Source organism: Pseudophryne corroboree, chromosome 8, assembly GCF_028390025.1.
Source record: "Pseudophryne corroboree isolate aPseCor3 chromosome 8, aPseCor3.hap2, whole genome shotgun sequence".
NCBI classification, from domain to species: Eukaryota; Metazoa; Chordata; class Amphibia; order Anura; family Myobatrachidae; genus Pseudophryne; species Pseudophryne corroboree.
In genome coordinates, this window is record NC_086451.1 from 480647535 (window position 1) to 480666663 (window position 19129).

General features: G+C 44.1%; 1 protein-coding gene across 1 annotated transcript in view; it reads left to right on the forward strand.

Annotated features, from left to right (window-relative positions):
• Positions 1–19129, forward strand: part of LOC134949973 (uncharacterized) — a 44173-nt gene that overhangs the window by 14454 nt on the left and 10590 nt on the right. Inside the window, exon 6 of the mRNA XM_063938651.1 lies at positions 4564–4636. Within this exon, the coding sequence (XP_063794721.1) occupies positions 4564–4636 (73 nt within the window). The remainder of the gene's footprint in view (positions 1–4563; positions 4637–19129) is intronic.

A 19129-nucleotide genomic window follows, 5' to 3' on the forward strand; every position in this document is an offset into this window, starting at 1 on the left:
AGGCCGATATATGTGATGTCGCCCCCTGTGGGGCCGACACCAGAGTGGATGGATAGGTGAAAGGTATTAACCGACAGTGTCAACTCCTTACATAAAAGGGTGGATGACGTAACAGCTGTGGGACAGCCGGCTTCGCAGCCCGCGCCTGCCCAGGCGTCTCAAAGGCCATCAGGGGCTCAAAAACGCCCGCTCTCTCAGATGGCAGACACAGATGTCGACACGGAGTCTGACTCCAGTGTCGACAAGGTGGAGACATATACACAATCCACTAGGAACATCCGTGACGTGATCCCGGCAATAAAAAATGTGTTATACATTTCTGACTTTAACCCAAGCACCTCTAAAAATGGGTTTTAGGTTTGGGGAGAAAAAACAGGCAGTGTTTTGTTCCCCCATCAGATGAATAAATGAAGTGTGTGAAAGCGTGGGTTCCCCCGTTAAGAAACTGGTAATTTATAAAAAGTTACTGATGGCGTACCCTTTCCCGCCAGGTGGATAAGTTACGCTGGGAGATATCCCCTAGGGTGGATAAGGCGCTCACACGTTTGTCAAAAAAGGTGGCACTGCCGTCTTAGGATACGGCCACTTTAATAGGTACCTGTTGATAAAAAACAGGAGGCTATCCTGAAGTCTGTATTTACACACTCAGGTACTAGACTGAGACCTGCAGATCGTGCTGCTGCAGCGTGGTCGGTGACCCTGTCAAACAGGGATACTAGTTGGCAAACATAAAAACATATTAAAGACGTCGTCTTATATATGGGGGATGCACAGAGGGATATTTTGCCGACTGGCATCCAAAATAAATGTAATGTCCATTCTGTCAGGAGGATATTAGAGACCTGTCACTGGACAGGTGATGCTGACTTAAAAAGCGCATAGAGAGCCTTATAAGGGTGAGGAATTATTTGGGGATGGTCTCTGGGACCTCGTATCCACAGCAACTGCTGGGAAGAAATAATTTTACCTCAGGTTTCCTCACAGACAAAGGTACAGTCCTTTCGGCTTCAGAAAAGCAAGCGGGTCAAATGGCGCTTCCTTTCTGTACAGAGACAAGGGTAGAGGGAAAAAAGCTGCACCAGTCAGCCTGTTCCCAGAATCAAGATTCTTCCCCCGCCTCCTGTGAGGCCACACCATGACGCGGGTGCTCCACAGGTGTAGCCAGGTACGGTGGGGGGCCGTCTCAAAAATTTCAGCAATTAGTGGGCTCGCTCACAGGTGGATCCCTGTTTCTTTCAAGTAGTATTTCAGGGGTACAAGCTGGAATTCGAGATGTCTCCCCCCAGCCGTTTCCTAAAATATGCCTTGCTGACAACTCCCTCAGGCAGGGAGGCTGTGCTAGAGGCAATTAATAAGCGGTATTCCCAGCAGGTAATACTCAAGGTGCCCCTACTTCAACAAGGACGGGGTTACTATTCCACACGGGTTGGGGTACCGAAACCGCATGGTTCGGTGTGACCCATTTTATATTTAAAATCCTTGAACACAAAAATTCAAGTTCAAGATGGAATCGCTCAGGGCGGTTATTCCAAGCCTGGACGAGGGGGATTACATGGTATCCTGGGACATCAAGGATGCTTACCTGCATGTCCCCATTTACCATCCTCGCCAGGAGTACCTCAGATTGTGGTACAGGATTACCATTACCAAGTCCAGACACTGCCGTTTGGACTGTATATGGCACCGAGGGTGTTTTATCAAGGTAATGGCCGAAATGTTGATACTCCTTCAAAAAAAGGGAGTTGTAATTATCCCGTACTTGGACAATCTCGTTATAAGGGCGAGGTCCAAGGAGCAGTTGGTAGTCGGGGTAGCACTATTTTGGAAAGTGCTACAACAGCATGGTTGGATTCTAAACAGTCCAAAGTCACAGCTGGTTCCTATGACACGTCTACTGTTCCTGGGGATGGTTCTGGACATAAACCAGAAATAGTGTTTCTCCCGGAGGAGAAAGCCAAGGAGTTGTCATCTCTAGTCAGAGACCTCCTGAAGCCAAAATAGGTAGCGGTGCATCATTGCACGCGAGTCCTGGGAAAAATGGTAGCTTCCTACGAAGCAATCCCATTAGGCAGGTTCCATACAAGAACTTTTCAGAGGGACCTGTTGGACAAGTGGTCCGGATCGCATCTTCCGATGCATAGGCTGATAACCCTGTCTCCGAGGACCAGGGTATCTCTACTGTGGTGGCTGCAGAGTGCCCATCTTCAAGAGGGCCGCAGGTTCGGCATACAGGACTAGGTCCTAGTGACCATGGATTCCAGCCTTTGAGGCTGGGAGGCAGTCACACAGGGAAGAAATTTCCAGGGACTTTGGTCAAGTCAGGTTATTTCCCTACACATAAATATTCTGGACCTGAGGGCCATTTACAATGCCCTGAGGCCGGCAAGGCCTCTGCTTCAAAACCAGCCGGTACTGATCCAATCAGACAACATCACGGCAGTCGCCCATGTAAACCAACAGGGCGGCACAAGAAGCAGGATGGCGATGGCAGAAGCCACAAGGATTCTCCGATAGGCGGAAAATCATGTGTTAGCACTGTCAGCAGTGTTCATTCCCGGAGTGGACAACTGGGAAGCAGATCTTCTCAACAGACACGACCTCCACCCGGGAGAATGGGGACTTCCTCCAGAAGTCTTCCAATAGGATTGTACACCATTGGGAAAGGCCACAGGTGGACATGATGGCGTCCCGCCTCAACAAAAAGCTATAAAAGATATTGCACCGGGTCAAGGGACCCTCAGGCGATAGCTATGGACGCTCTGGTAACACCGTGGGTGTACCAGTCGGTTTATGTGTTCTCCCCTCTGCCTCTCATACCAAAGGTACTGAGAATAATAAGAAGGCGAGGAGTAAGAACGATACTCGTGGATGGCCAAGAAGAGCTTGGTACCCAGAACTTCAAGAATTTATATCAGAGGACCCATGGCCTCTGCCACTCAGACAGGACCTGCGGCAGCAGGGGCCCTGTCTGTTCCAAGACTTACCGCGGCTGCCTTTGTCGGCATGGCGGTTGAACGCCGGATCCTGAAGGAAAAGGGCATTCCGGAGGAAGTCATTCCTACGCTTACTAAAGCCAGGAAAGAGGTTACAGCAACTCATTATCACCGCATATGGCAAAAATATGTTGCATGGTGTGAGGCCGAAAGGGCCCCAACAGAGGAATTTCAACTAGGTCGATTTCTGCATTTCCTGCAAGCAGGAGTGAATATGGGCCTTAAATTGGGTTCCATTAAGGTACAGATCTCGACTCTGTCGATTTTCTTTCAAAAAGAACTAGCTTCAGTACCTGAAGTTCAGACATTTATAAAAGGAGTGCTGCATATTCAGCCCCCGTTTGTGCCTCCAGTGGCACCTTGGGATCTCAACGTGGTGTTGAGTTTCTTAAAATCACATTGGTTTGAACCACTAAAAACCGTGGATCTGAAATATCTCACGTGGAAGGTGGTTATGTTATTGGCCTTGGCTTCTGCCAGGCGAGTATCAAAGTTGGCGGCTTTGTCTTGTAAAAGCCCTTATTTGATTTTCCATATGGATAGGGCAGAATTGAGGACTCGTCCCCAGTTTCTCCCAAAGGTGGTGTCAGCGTTTCACCTGAACCAGCCTATTGTGGTGCCTAGGCTACTAGGGACTTGGAGGACTCCAAGTTGCTAGACGTTGTCAGGGCACTGAAAATATATGTTTCCAGAACGGCTAGAGTCAGAAAATCTGACTCGCTGTTTATCCTATATGCACCTAACAAGCTGGGTGCTCCTGCTTCTAAGCAGACTATTGCTCGTTGGATTTGTAGTACAATTCAGCTTGCACATACTGTGGCAGGCCTGCCACAGCCAAAATCTGTCAATGCCCATTCCACAAGGAAGGTGGGCTCGTCTTGGGCGGCTGCCCGAGAGGTCTCGGCTTTACAACTTTGCCGAGCAGCTACTTGGTCAGGGGCAAACACGTCTGCAAAATTCTACAAATTTGATACCCTGGCTGAGGAGGACCTGGAGTTCTCTCATTCAGTGCTGCAGAGTCATCCGCACTCTCCCGCCCGTTTGGGAGCTTTGGTATAATCCCCATGGTCCTTACGGAGTTCCCAGCATCCACTAGGACGTTAGAGAAAATAAGAATTTACTCACCGGTAATTCTATTTCTCGTAGTCCGTAGTGGATGCTGGGCGCCCATCCCAAGTGCGGTTTATCTGCAATACTTGTACATAGTTATTGTTAACTAAATCGGGTTATTGTTGAGCCATCTGTTGAGAGGCTCTATTGTTTCATACTGTTAACTGTGTTTCATATCACGAGTTGTACGGTGTGATTGGTGTGGCTGGTATGAGTCTTACCCGGGATTCAAAATCCTTCCTTATTGTGTACGCTCGTCCGGGCACAGTACCTAACTGAGGCTTGGAGGAGGGTCATGGTGGGAGGAGCCAGTGCACACCAGGTAGTCTAAGATCTTTCTAGAGTGCCCAGCCTCCTTCGGAGCCCGCTATTCCCCATGGTCCTTACGGAGTTCCCAGCATCCACTACGGACTACGAGAAATAGAATTACCGGTGAGTAAATTCTTATTTTTTTGTACAGCCATTTACATCACTTCCCGTCCAATCTAGATTTAAGTGAAGAACAGGGTGACCGGTTCCTCCAGGATATTCAGGTAATAGAAGAAAGATATCTAGGAAGGGGGGATTGTCATATGATGGCCGACTACTGTTGGAGTCTGCAGAGTGAGAATGTCGATTTGATTACCTTATTAAACACTCTAAGAGGTTAAGAGACACAGTACGCAATTGGCGTACGAGGTACCGTAAGGGTACGCTCTTAGCGTAGCGGACGCTGTATCGGGAGCGAGCCGCTCGAGCGACACAAACGCTCGCGAGAATACGCTGTTGGTATCGGGCACACTATAAGTGAGCGACTACCGTAATGCTACGCTATCAGCGTAGCGGACGCTCGAGACCACGAGGAGATCACGAGCGGCGCAGACGCTCACAAGATAACAATCATTAGACCTTGAATGTAACACACAGAAAGGATATTCTTATACTGTAGACCTTGTACTGAAACACTGTAGCGATATAACGCTGCTTAACCTTGTTTACACTAAAGCTGTTTGAGCGATAGAGACGCTCCTATTACCCTCTGCAATCTAATGAACACACAATGCCGTACTAAGGATCCAACACCTTTTACTAACAAGCTTTAAATTATATCGAAAAGGGGAAAAACAGTTTACAAGTCATACACTACATACTAACATATAAATCTAACAGAATATCTAAACAGAAATATGCAATAACGTTACAATCTTAAACTAAACAGAAAGAGAGAGAAAATGTGGCCAATACAAACAAAGAGCAAGATGATTACAGAGAATTACTTACACACACACACTGGGAACGATCGCAGCGCAGCCTGGTACCAGACCCCAAGTTTGTCAATATGATAACCCTTTGTGGAGAGAGTGGGGGAGCTGTTCAGGCTGGCTGACCTTATATACACTACACACAATACAGTACAATGGTCCCTACATCCTTATTGTTCATTGGACACAGGAATTCGTCTTTGCATTATAACAAAAGGTCATAGGTTGATTCATACAGGTGGGCTGTGACTATTTCCAACTGCTCAGGTGGGTGGGAAACTAGGTTTCCCGCCGCATGGATAATAAAGTGCAAATAATAGTAAAAGTCCATAAACTTCTTATGTCCATAACTATTCGCACGAGCGATTAATCCGCTTCAAACCAACACCGGAATATTGCTAATTAAATACTCTTCCGATGGATACTAAACACCACTGTATAACCCTTGTCTGACCCTTCGTATCAAACAAAGAGGGATCTCTTTGTTTATGAACATGCTACATTAACTAAACTTTCAGATTCTATCAAAGGGACCATAATCTACAAAATACATTATATGGTAAAAATATGTAACGATTGAGTCGCACGCTAGGCGCACATAAACTCTACCGTAAATGCGCATACCGTGCGCCTGCGGGTGCACATAACAGCGAGTATGCACACGCACGGGAGAGCGTACGCATGCGCAGCGGGGACATGTATGCGGTGCAAATATGGCAGTGTGCATCATGATATTTTTCTGACTTTGACAGTCCACCCTTTGGCAGTCACCAATAACTGCCACTTCCTAAAACATTTCAAAAAGAGAAAAATATATGTCTTGTGTAAATATTTCTATGGTTGGGTAGGGGAGGAGAGGAGAAGGTGAGAAGAGGGTATGACCTAGTGAGATAGCAGAAGCATGTGTGTATGAATCCATGTTTGGGGGGTCATGTATCATCGTGCCGTACGTGTTTTAAATCAAGCTTCGAGGTATTGCGAAGTATACATTTGAATTCCTTCTTATCCCGTGGTACGGGTCTGTGGATGGGCTGTCAAACTTTACCGAGCTCTTTTCGGCTTTTGGTTGCAACAAAATGGGGGAGCACATTTTAGTTGATGATACATGAATGGGGGAATATGTGACTGCTGATATCTGTGCCTGTATTCCCTATCGACTATGTGTGTTGTTACCTGAAGGTTGTAGAGGTGAAGATAAAGAACACTTATGGTAAATGCATTGATATTCTATGTCAGGTTAATGAACATTTGTCGGTTGAAGTCTTGTCTGGTGTCTGTTGAATGCAGTCTTCTTTGGGCTTTTGCCAAAAAGTGCGAGCAAAAAGCTTTGTCAATGTCCATAGACTTACAAAAGTGTTGGGCTAGCGTAAATTTAAAATGTCTAGGGAAACTGGGGGTCTATGGCATAGTTCATCAATTATCTGTGTACAAAGTTGTCAAAACTTCTTCTTTAATCCATCTGTTGTCTGTATACAGGATCGTCAAATTCCTCGTCCAAGTGGGTCTTTTTACCTTGGAGAAAACGGAGAAACAGGTGAAAGAAACGGACCGTATAATCGCATTTTCATCACATCATTGTCTCTACCGTTGGGTCATAAATCAAATCCATTGGAATTACAATTTCCTCACTCCTTAGACTCATTACCCTGGTACTACGTTTGCACCTCATTAAAGCCTGACCGCATCTAAATATCAAGCCAATCGATATGACAACACCTAAGATACCTAGAAGAAACTTCCCTACATCCATTATGACTCCTTGAGCCCATTCTCCTAAACCAGAGAACCAATTTCGCGGGTTCAACCATGACACCCAACCAGTCAGCTCATTACCCACAGCAGCAAGGGTGAGATTGTGTCTCCTGCGAAATTCCCACTTTAATTGGAGAATATCGTCCATCTTTTGGTCTATGACCTCGACCGGATCCTCGGTACTATTCGTAATATAAGTGCAGCATTTCACGCCGTACTGCGTTGCCAGTGTGACACAATATCCACCTGTCACTGCTGTGAGATAATTAAGAACCATTCTATGCTGAACCAGTTCTGTTTTATAAGCTTGAAGCTCTCTTCCAGTATACCTAAAAGTGTCGTCATACATTTCTGTGATATTGTCTAACAAATTTGCAAGCGCAGATATGTATCTATAGTTCAACACTCCTCTAGCGGTGCGAGTGAAATCTAACGCAAGTAGAACCTGAATCCCGGTGGATTCGTGGATCAGATCAGAGGCCGGATGCTCTGTCCTTTCTGTCAGTTGCCTTTTAACTACGTGCTCGTAATGAGTGTGAGTATAAGGAGCTTGGGCACCACGGTGTATATCTTTCATTTTGGCATGTGATACAGTCATTACCTCAGGCAGTACTTTTCCAATATAACACAATCCTTCAGAGTTCGGGGCAAGCCACTTATACGCCTTCCTCCCGCATATGAAATATGCATCATCGGGGAGAACATATGGGACGGAGTAGGACATAACCATATTACACATCTTCCATGTGAAATCTCCTAACCCTAATTCTCCCATCTGTCTAGTACACGTATCTGTTTGTATGATATGTGCACAGTATCCTGGTGATACCTCTCCAACTCTCATGATCCTATTTCCTAGGGTATACCTATATCGGAAAGATTTTTCCCTACTGGCTATGTGGCGTATAAGCTCTGTATCTGTAGGCATTCTATCTGCTCTATATGAAAAGGTCATGGTTTGGTTACTCCATGACACTTCCCAATTTCCCGGCTTTCGGGGATTGGAAATGTTAAAACATATTAGGGACCTATCCACATGGTATTGGTGGAGCTTCAAACTAGGAGGGCTGGAGATATTAAACCTCCTGTCCACCGGTCTCCCACCCTTTAGCTCAAGTACCTCCCCTATCGTTAAAGGAAATGGTACTAGCCCTGATTTGCTATGACCTTGAGGTACTTGAGAGCATACCCAACAATCTGTCTGATTTAACACATTACCCACTAAGGAGTGATAGTCACTCAATGGATGCCGATCCATGTGGATATTAAAACTGGATTGGCATTTCTTGATGCACCCATCCTCAACTACATTGTCACAGAGCCTACAGATACAATTTTCTTCAGCTAACAATCCTTCACAATTCCTTCTATTGTCAATGCTATCGGATCGTTTTCTGATACTCGCCTTTACTTGTTGATTAAGTTGTTCTTGGAAAACTACGCCTCCATCTTTGTCATCAGAACCCATTCCAGAACCTCTCTCGACCTCCATGGTACTCTCGCCGGAACAGACTGCTCTGGTCAACATCATGGTCAACATGAAAACACGGCTCACAGTCTCTTGAGGCGAGTCCATCTTACAGGAGGAGAAAGGAGAAATTTGTAATGGGGGTACAGAAAAACAGTTTGAGGGGGAGAGAAACTTGTTACGATAATTAGTTCTCTAGTCTTTTTGTTCTTCTTGTTCTGCTGTCATCTCAAAGGTGCTGTCTCTCAGTCTTCCAACCGAACATTCCGGTGATGCAATATTCCTTCCAAACCAGCGATCTTTCTGTATGGAGCAAAAATCTTGCATTACCATTTGTCTAACTGATGGGTGACATACCATCTTCAAAACATGAAAACATGAGTGAGAAGAGAGAAAACAAAAAAAAAAAAAAAAAGAGAGAGAGAACAATTCATATATATATATATATATATATTACATAAACCAACAATAAACAACAATAGGAAAAAAAACATTTTTTTTCAAACATTTTTAAAATATTGTCAGATCATCAGGCTGTCATATCTACATGTCCAATGGTTTCCTTGCGCAGTCCCTCCCACCAGCACCTCCATACTCCACCCTCTGTATCTGGCCAGGATACATTGATGCGGATAGGTCATGCTGGGGTTTGGTAGACTTCTGCAAAGACCAAGCAGATATGCAATGTTTGAGTCCTGCCAATAATCGTCAGAGGTGGGGAGAGAAAAGAAACATTTCACAGATACATTTACAACGTTTCACCTGGTCATTCCTGTGTCTTCAGGGAATGACCTCCCATTTTATTAACCGTTACCTCAGGCTTACCATCAGTCCTAATGATCACCTTTCCTGACTACATATCATGGGTGTGGCTCAAAATTCTTCCTATATGATCCCTGATTATAATTTGGTGTGTCATAACTCTGCTCACATCTTTGTCTAGGGGGTTTATATGAATTTGGTCTACTTCTTGGTCTACAATCTCTTGCATAATGGCCTTCCTTCTGGCAATTATAACACCTTGTCACCTTTGACTTACCCACAGGGATCTGAGGCTTCTTTGTTTCCCCGTGCTTGATGCTGTTTTGCTCATGCCCAACAGCAGAGTCCCTTAATGCAGTTACTGATTTATCTCTCCAGTTTGGGTTGGTGGTCTGTACCCTTGTTCTCAATACCTCCTTTAAACCATTCATTAATACTTTAACCGCTACTTCTCTATGCTTCACATTTGTTTTATTGTTTGCTATACCGTTATACCTAGTCATGTCCTGCAATGCCCGATGGAAATAATTAGAAGTACTTTCCCCTTCGTTTTGTCTTATGGAGAAAATCTCATTCCACTTGACAACGGCAGGGAAATATACTCCTAACTGTCGGTTGATCTGCTTAATACATTCCTGATTGTGTTCCTCCGTACGAGGTACCTCTGTGTTTACTTTACAATCAGCAATAAATTTCGCAGGGTCAACGCTGGAGGGCAAACATGCCCTCAGCACTGTCCGCCAATCTTTGTTGGTGGGTTCTGTTGAGTTTCCTAGTTCTTTAATAAATCTCTGACATGCATCTAGATCTTTCCTAGGATCAGGGAATTCAGACATGATTGACCTTAATTCTGTCCGGGACCAGGGACGGCGCATTGCACTGTCCTTGACGGGAATGATTCCCTGATCGTCAGTCTTCCCATTGGGGACTGTGATCACCCTGACAGGACTAAATTCAATCATATCACCTTGTTTTGGTCTTACAATATGGGGTACATTTGTTTGTGCGTGATATAAAACATTGTACGTACCTGTGGACACGACCTCACCTGACCCTCCGTTAGGGGGTTTGATTACTGTCTTTACCGATTTTGTCGCGTCCACCTGGATGTCTTGTAGGATGGCTTCTGGAAGAGGTGCCGACGTTCTGGGCTCACTTTCTTGCTGGTAATCCTGAGGGAAGTTTAACATGGGGTGCGACTTGCACAGGTTAACATTTGTAATTTTTACACTTTCATTATTATAAACATTATTACATTTGTTACTTTCATTCTTAATACAGTTACTAAGTGCATTTTTATCATTCACCAGTGTGTCATTCTCTGTAACCACCTTCTCTTTCATTGCCACATTTCTCTCACCAAGGTGAGAGTCAGATATGTCAGTTAACTCTTTGCATTTCACTTTCCCGTTGCCATAACTGTAAACAATCATTTTGTCTAATCCTCTGCTTGGCAGATTTTATTAGACCTATCCTTTTTCGTGGGTTCTGCAATACCTCAGGGTTCAGACTGCCTACCCGGGGAGACTGTTCCCCATCATCATAAGTTCCCATTCGTTGCATAATACCTGATACCTCGCGGACCCTTTGGGCCAGCAACTACCAACGTGAACCCTTGTTGGACGTCCCTTCTTTGAGCAACTGGCCCCCATCGTTTGTAGATATTGCTGTCTTAGCTAATTCTGACAAACAGACCAAATTGCCCGTGGTAAGGCGACGGTGAAAGTTCAACTAGTGCTTTCACTCACTCTGCGCCCCAATTGGCCTATCCAATCCGTGGGATCTTTTGTAACCTCTATTTACTGGGGCGCGTGGGAGTATGCGATCCCTCCCCAGCAAGTATTGGTCGTTAGAGATTTGCTTAGTGAACAGCGAAACTCCCTTAAAATAACAAAAACCTACACAAATCACGTTAGAATGTACAAATAGCGTTTATGATCCCACAATAAATTGTTGATGGGTACCAAGGTAACAAACTAATGCACACAATTACGTGCGGTCCAGTCGCACAGCGCATAAATGACTAAATATTTATACGCTTTACGACCAATGGAATCGGTTGTTTAGGCTGCGAAACCTTCAGCCGGAGCTTTACCTTGACTATATGGGTGCTACGCAAACCCCCCCCGGGGCTGCGCTTAAATACCTTGCAGTTCTTTTGTCTGCGGAAACTACTTGCTCCTTTACCTTATACAATGTTAACGTGGGCAAGCCAGTCCACGCCACCAAGTGTCCACTCACCTGATGTGGTCTCCGACGGGATCCCGATTTGTGGGTTCACAAAAAATAATACCTTAAGTTCCACACTCACTCCTATTCAATCATATACACACTGATCTTTTTCTGTACAGAAATTCCTTTCATACAGGTAGGGGTCCAATCCCTGGGTTTGCAGTAGAAAAAGGTTTTCTTTTAGCTAATACTTTTTGAAAAAAACTGAACTGAACAACCGTGTGCTATTTATCAGGTGGCTATACTATACCGCCCACCCTAAACAAGGTTATTGTGTGATTTGAGTCTCAATGGGCGTATGCGTACGTTCCGTTGCGTAAAACACGCCACGTGCGTATGTCTTTGCGTCACGTACGTGCTTTCGCACGTTGTCCGAGACCCTTATGCACAAAGTGCAGATACGCCCACAGCGACACAATCAACACGTTTCTATCAATGTAAACAATATTCAACAGAAATCGCTTACCGTACACCACACAGTATTTGCTATGCTGTGTGTGTGTCCTTTACACTTATACCCTTAACAATTTTCCTTTGTAATTTTAACTAAATAGCACTAAATTCTTCAGCACGTATCTAATAATCAATTTTTAATGGCAACAAGAAAGTGAGCTGCAACAATGTAGATGCGTGCGTGCATGCGTGTGTGCGTATGCAAAAGCAGAAATAAACAGTTTTAAAAGATACTAGCGTATTGTTCTTACCTCCGGTTCCGGATTCCACCCCAGCACTCCTACAGCGTAGCGAAACAGACGCTTATCTAGTCAGCACTACTGTATCCCTCACCACCAATACGGATACGAAAGGATACTGCGTTCCCGCCCTTTGCTGACAGATAAAGTCTGTTTTGGCTAGTGCGGATGGATGTGTGGAGGACGGATGAGCCCTCAATTGAGAATGTCGATTTGATTACCTTATTAAACACTCTAAGAGGTTAAGAGACACAGTACGCAATTGGCGTACGAGGTACCGTAAGGGTACGCTCTTAGCGTAGCGGACGCTGTATCGGGAGCGAGCCGCTCGAGCGACACAAACGCTCGCGAGAATACGCTGTTGGTATCGGGCACACTATAAGTGAGCGACTACCGTAATGCTACGCTATCAGCGTAGCGGACGCTCGAGACCACGAGGAGATCACGAGCGGCGCAGACGCTCACAAGATAACAATCATTAGACCTTGAATGTAACACACAGAAAGGATATTCTTATACTGTAGACCTTGTACTGAAACACTGTAGCGATATAACGCTGCTTAACCTTGTTTACACTAAAGCTGTTTGAGCGATAGAGACGCTCCTATTACCCTCTGCAATCTAATGAACACACAATGCCGTACTAAGGATCCAACACCTTTTACTAACAAGCTTTAAATTATATCGAAAAGGGGAAAAACAGTTTACAAGTCATACACTACATACTAACATATAAATCTAACAGAATATCTAAACAGAAATATGCAATAACGTTACAATCTTAAACTAAACAGAAAGAGAGAGAAAATGTGGCCAATACAAACAAAGAGCAAGATGATTACAGAGAATTACTTACACACACACACTGGGAACGATCGCAGCGCAGCCTGGTACCAGACCCCAAGTTTGTCAATATGATAACCCTTTGTGGAGAGAGTGGGGGAGCTGTTCAGGCTGGCTGACCTTATATACACTACACACAATACAGTACAATGGTCCCTACATCCTTATTGTTCATTGGACACAGGAATTCGTCTTTGCATTATAACAAAAGGTCATAGGTTGATTCATACAGGTGGGCTGTGACTATTTCCAACTGCTCAGGTGGGTGGGAAACTAGGTTTCCCGCCGCATGGATAATAAAGTGCAAATAATAGTAAAAGTCCATAAACTTCTTATGTCCATAACTATTCGCACGAGCGATTAATCCGCTTCAAACCAACACCGGAATATTGCTAATTAAATACTCTTCCGATGGATACTAAACACCACTGTATAACCCTTGTCTGACCCTTCGTATCAAACAAAGAGGGATCTCTTTGTTTATGAACATGCTACATTAACTAAACTTTCAGATTCTATCAAAGGGACCATAATCTACAAAATACATTATATGGTAAAAATATGTAACGATTGAGTCGCACGCTAGGCGCACATAAACTCTACCGTAAATGCGCATACCGTGCGCCTGCGGGTGCACATAACAGCGAGTATGCACACGCACGGGAGAGCGTACGCATGCGCAGCGGGGACATGTATGCGGTGCAAATATGGCAGTGTGCATCATGATATTTTTCTGACTTTGACAGTCCACCCTTTGGCAGTCACCAATAACTGCCACTTCCTAAAACATTTCAAAAAGAGAAAAATATATGTCTTGTGTAAATATTTCTATGGTTGGGTAGGGGAGGAGAGGAGAAGGTGAGAAGAGGGTATGACCTAGTGAGATAGCAGAAGCATGTGTGTATGAATCCATGTTTGGGGGGTCATGTATCATCGTGCCGTACGTGTTTTAAATCAAGCTTCGAGGTATTGCGAAGTATACATTTGAATTCCTTCTTATCCCGTGGTACGGGTCTGTGGATGGGCTGTCAAACTTTACCGAGCTCTTTTCGGCTTTTGGTTGCAACAAAATGGGGGAGCACATTTTAGTTGATGATACATGAATGGGGGAATATGTGACTGCTGATATCTGTGCCTGTATTCCCTATCGACTATGTGTGTTGTTACCTGAAGGTTGTAGAGGTGAAGATAAAGAACACTTATGGTAAATGCATTGATATTCTATGTCAGGTTAATGAACATTTGTCGGTTGAAGTCTTGTCTGGTGTCTGTTGAATGCAGTCTTCTTTGGGCTTTTGCCAAAAAGTGCGAGCAAAAAGCTTTGTCAATGTCCATAGACTTACAAAAGTGTTGGGCTAGCGTAAATTTAAAATGTCTAGGGAAACTGGGGGTCTATGGCATAGTTCATCAATTATCTGTGTACAAGGTTGTCAAAACTTCTTCTTTAATCCATCTGTTGTCTGTATACAGGATCGTCAAATTCCTCGTCCAAGTGGGTCTTTTTACCTTGGAGAAAACGGAGAAACAGGTGAAAGAAACGGACCGTATAATCGCATTTTCATCACATCATTGTCTCTACCGTTGGGTCATAAATCAAATCCATTGGAATTACAATTTCCTCACTCCTTAGACTCATTACCCTGGTACTACGTTTGCACCTCATTAAAGCCTGACCGCATCTAAATATCAAGCCAATCGATATGACAACACCTAAGATACCTAGAAGAAACTTCCCTACATCCATTATGACTCCTTGAGCCCATTCTCCTAAACCAGAGAACCAATTTCGCGGGTTCAACCATGACACCCAACCAGTCAGCTCATTACCCACAGCAGCAAGGGTGAGATTGTGTCTCCTGCGAAATTCCCACTTTAATTGGAGAATATCGTCCATCTTTTGGTCTATGACCTCGACCGGATCCTCGGTACTATTCGTAATATAAGTGCAGCATTTCACGCCGTACTGCGTTGCCAGTGTGACACAATATCCACCTGTCACTGCTGTGAGATAATTAAGAACCATTCTATGCTGAACCAGTTCTGTTTTATAAGCTTGAAGCTCTCTTCCAGTATACCTAAAAGTGTCGTCATACATTTCTGTGATATTGTCTAACAAATTTGCAAGCGCAGATATGTATCTATAGTTCAACACTCCTCTAGCGGTGCGAGTGAAATCTAACGCAAGTAGAACCTGAATCCCGGTGGATTCGTGGATCAGATCAGAGGCCGGATGCTCTGTCCTTTCTGTCAGTTGCCTTTTAACTACGTGCTCGTAATGAGTGTGAGTATAAGGAGCTTGGGCACCACGGTGTATATCTTTCATTTTGGCATGTGATACAGTCATTACCTCAGGCAGTACTTTTCCAATATAACACAATCCTTCAGAGTTCGGGGCAAGCCACTTATACGCCTTCCTCCCGCATATGAAATATGCATCATCGGGGAGAACATATGGGACGGAGTAGGACATAACCATATTACACATCTTCCATGTGAAATCTCCTAACCCTAATTCTCCCATCTGTCTAGTACACGTATCTGTTTGTATGATATGTGCACAGTATCCTGGTGATACCTCTCCAACTCTCATGATCCTATTTCCTAGGGTATACCTATATCGGAAAGATTTTTCCCTACTGGCTATGTGGCGTATAAGCTCTGTATCTGTAGGCATTCTATCTGCTCTATATGAAAAGGTCATGGTTTGGTTACTCCATGACACTTCCCAATTTCCCGGCTTTCGGGGATTGGAAATGTTAAAACATATTAGGGACCTATCCACATGGTATTGGTGGAGCTTCAAACTAGGAGGGCTGGAGATATTAAACCTCCTGTCCACCGGTCTCCCACCCTTTAGCTCAAGTACCTCCCCTATCGTTAAAGGAAATGGTACTAGCCCTGATTTGCTATGACCTTGAGGTACTTGAGAGCATACCCAACAATCTGTCTGATTTAACACATTACCCACTAAGGAGTGATAGTCACTCAATGGATGCCGATCCATGTGGATATTAAAACTGGATTGGCATTTCTTGATGCACCCATCCTCAACTACATTGTCACAGAGCCTACAGATACAATTTTCTTCAGCTAACAATCCTTCACAATTCCTTCTATTGTCAATGCTATCGGATCGTTTTCTGATACTCGCCTTTACTTGTTGATTAAGTTGTTCTTGGAAAACTACGCCTCCATCTTTGTCATCAGAACCCATTCCAGAACCTCTCTCGACCTCCATGGTACTCTCGCCGGAACAGACTGCTCTGGTCAACATCATGGTCAACATGAAAACACGGCTCACAGTCTCTTGAGGCGAGTCCATCTTACAGGAGGAGAAAGGAGAAATTTGTAATGGGGGTACAGAAAAACAGTTTGAGGGGGAGAGAAACTTGTTACGATAATTAGTTCTCTAGTCTTTTTGTTCTTCTTGTTCTGCTGTCATCTCAAAGGTGCTGTCTCTCAGTCTTCCAACCGAACATTCCGGTGATGCAATATTCCTTCCAAACCAGCGATCTTTCTGTATGGAGCAAAAATCTTGCATTACCATTTGTCTAACTGATGGGTGACATACCATCTTCAAAACATGAAAACATGAGTGAGAAGAGAGAAAACAAAAAAAAAACAAAAAAGAGAGAGAGAACAATTCATATATATATATATATATATTACATAAACCAACAATAAACAACAATAGGAAAAAAAACATTTTTTTTCAAACATTTTTAAAATATTGTCAGATCATCAGGCTGTCATATCTACATGTCCGATGGTTTCCTTGCGCAGTCCCTCCCACCAGCACCTCCATACTCCACCCTCTGTATCTGGCCAGGATACATTGATGCGGATAGGTCATGCTGGGGTTTGGTAGACTTCTGCAAAGACCAAGCAGATATGCAATGTTTGAGTCCTGCCAATAATCGTCAGAGGTGGGGAGAGAAAAGAAACATTTCACAGATACATTTACAACGTTTCACCTGGTCATTCCTGTGTCTTCAGGGAATGACCTCCCATTTTATTAACCGTTACCTCAGGCTTACCATCAGTCCTAATGATCACCTTTCCTGACTACATATCATGGGTGTGGCTCAAAATTCTTCCTATATGATCCCTGATTATAATTTGGTGTGTCATAACTCTGCTCACATCTTTGTCTAGGGGGTTTATATGAATTTGGTCTACTTCTTGGTCTACAATCTCTTGCATAATGGCCTTCCTTCTGGCAATTATAACACCTTGTCACCTTTGACTTACCCACAGGGATCTGAGGCTTCTTTGTTTCCCCGTGCTTGATGCTGTTTTGCTCATGCCCAACAGCAGAGTCCCTTAATGCAGTTACTGATTTATCTCTCCAGTTTGGGTTGGTGGTCTGTACCCTTGTTCTCAATACCTCCTTTAAACCATTCATTAATACTTTAACCGCTACTTCTCTATGCTTCACATTTGTTTTAATGTTTGCTATACCGTTATACCTAGTCATGTCCTGCAATGCCCGATGGAAATAATTAGAAGTACTTTCCCCTTCGTTTTGTCTTATGGAGAAAATCTCATTCCACTTGACAACGGCAGGGAAATATACTCCTAACTGTCGGTTGATCTGCTTAATACACTCCTGATTGTGTTCCTCCGTACGAGGTACCTCTGTGTTTACTTTACAATCAGCAATAAATTTCGCAGGGTCAACGCTGGAGGGCAAACATGCCCTCAGCACTGTCCGCCAATCTTTGTTGGTGGGTTCTGTTGAGTTTCCTAGTTCTTTAATAAATCTCTGACATGCATCTAGATCTTTCCTAGGATCAGGGAATTCAGACATGATTGACCTTAATTCTGTCCGGGACCAGGGACGGCGCATTGCACTGTCCTTGACGGGAATGATTCCCTGATCGTCAGTCTTCCCATTGGGGACTGTGATCACCCTGACAGGACTAAATTCAATCATATCACCTTGTTTTGGTCTTACAATATGGGGTACATTTGTTTGTGCGTGATATAAAACATTGTACGTACCTGTGGACACGACCTCACCTGACCCTCCGTTAGGGGGTTTGATTACTGTCTTTACCGATTTTGTCGCGTCCACCTGGATGTCTTGTAGGATGGCTTCTGGAAGAGGTGCCGACGTTCTGGGCTCACTTTCTTGCTGGTAATCCTGAGGGAAGTTTAACATGGGGTGCGACTTGCACAGGTTAACATTTGTAATTTTTACACTTTCATTATTATAAACATTATTACATTTGTTACTTTCATTCTTAATACAGTTACTAAGTGCATTTTTATCATTCACCAGTGTGTCATTCTCTGTAACCACCTTCTCTTTCATTGCCACATTTCTCTCACCAAGGTGAGAGTCAGATATGTCAGTTAACTCTCTTTGCATTTCACTTTCCCGTTGCCATAACTGTAAACAATCATTTTGTCTAATCCTCTGCTTGGCAGATTTTATTAGACCTATCCTTTTTCGTGGGTTCTGCAATACCTCAGGGTTCAGACTGCCTACCCGGGGAGACTGTTCCCCATCATCATAAGTTCCCATTCGTTGCATAATACCTGATACCTCGCGGACCCTTTGGGCCAGCAACTACCAACGTGAACCCTTGTTGGACGTCCCTTCTTTGAGCAACTGGCCCCCATCGTTTGTAGATATTGCTGTCTTAGCTAATTCTGACAAACAGACCAAATTGCCCGTGGTAAGGCGACGGTGAAAGTTCAACTAGTGCTTTCACTCACTCTGCGCCCCAATTGGCCTATCCAATCCGTGGGATCTTTTGTAACCTCTATTTACTGGGGCGCGTGGGAGTATGCGATCCCTCCCCAGCAAGTATTGGTCGTTAGAGATTTGCTTAGTGAACAGCGAAACTCCCTTAAAATAACAAAAACCTACACAAATCACGTTAGAATGTACAAATAGCGTTTATGATCCCACAATAAATTGTTGATGGGTACCAAGGTAACAAACTAATGCACACAATTACGTGCGGTCCAGTCGCACAGCGCATAAATGACTAAATATTTATACGCTTTACGACCAATGGAATCGGT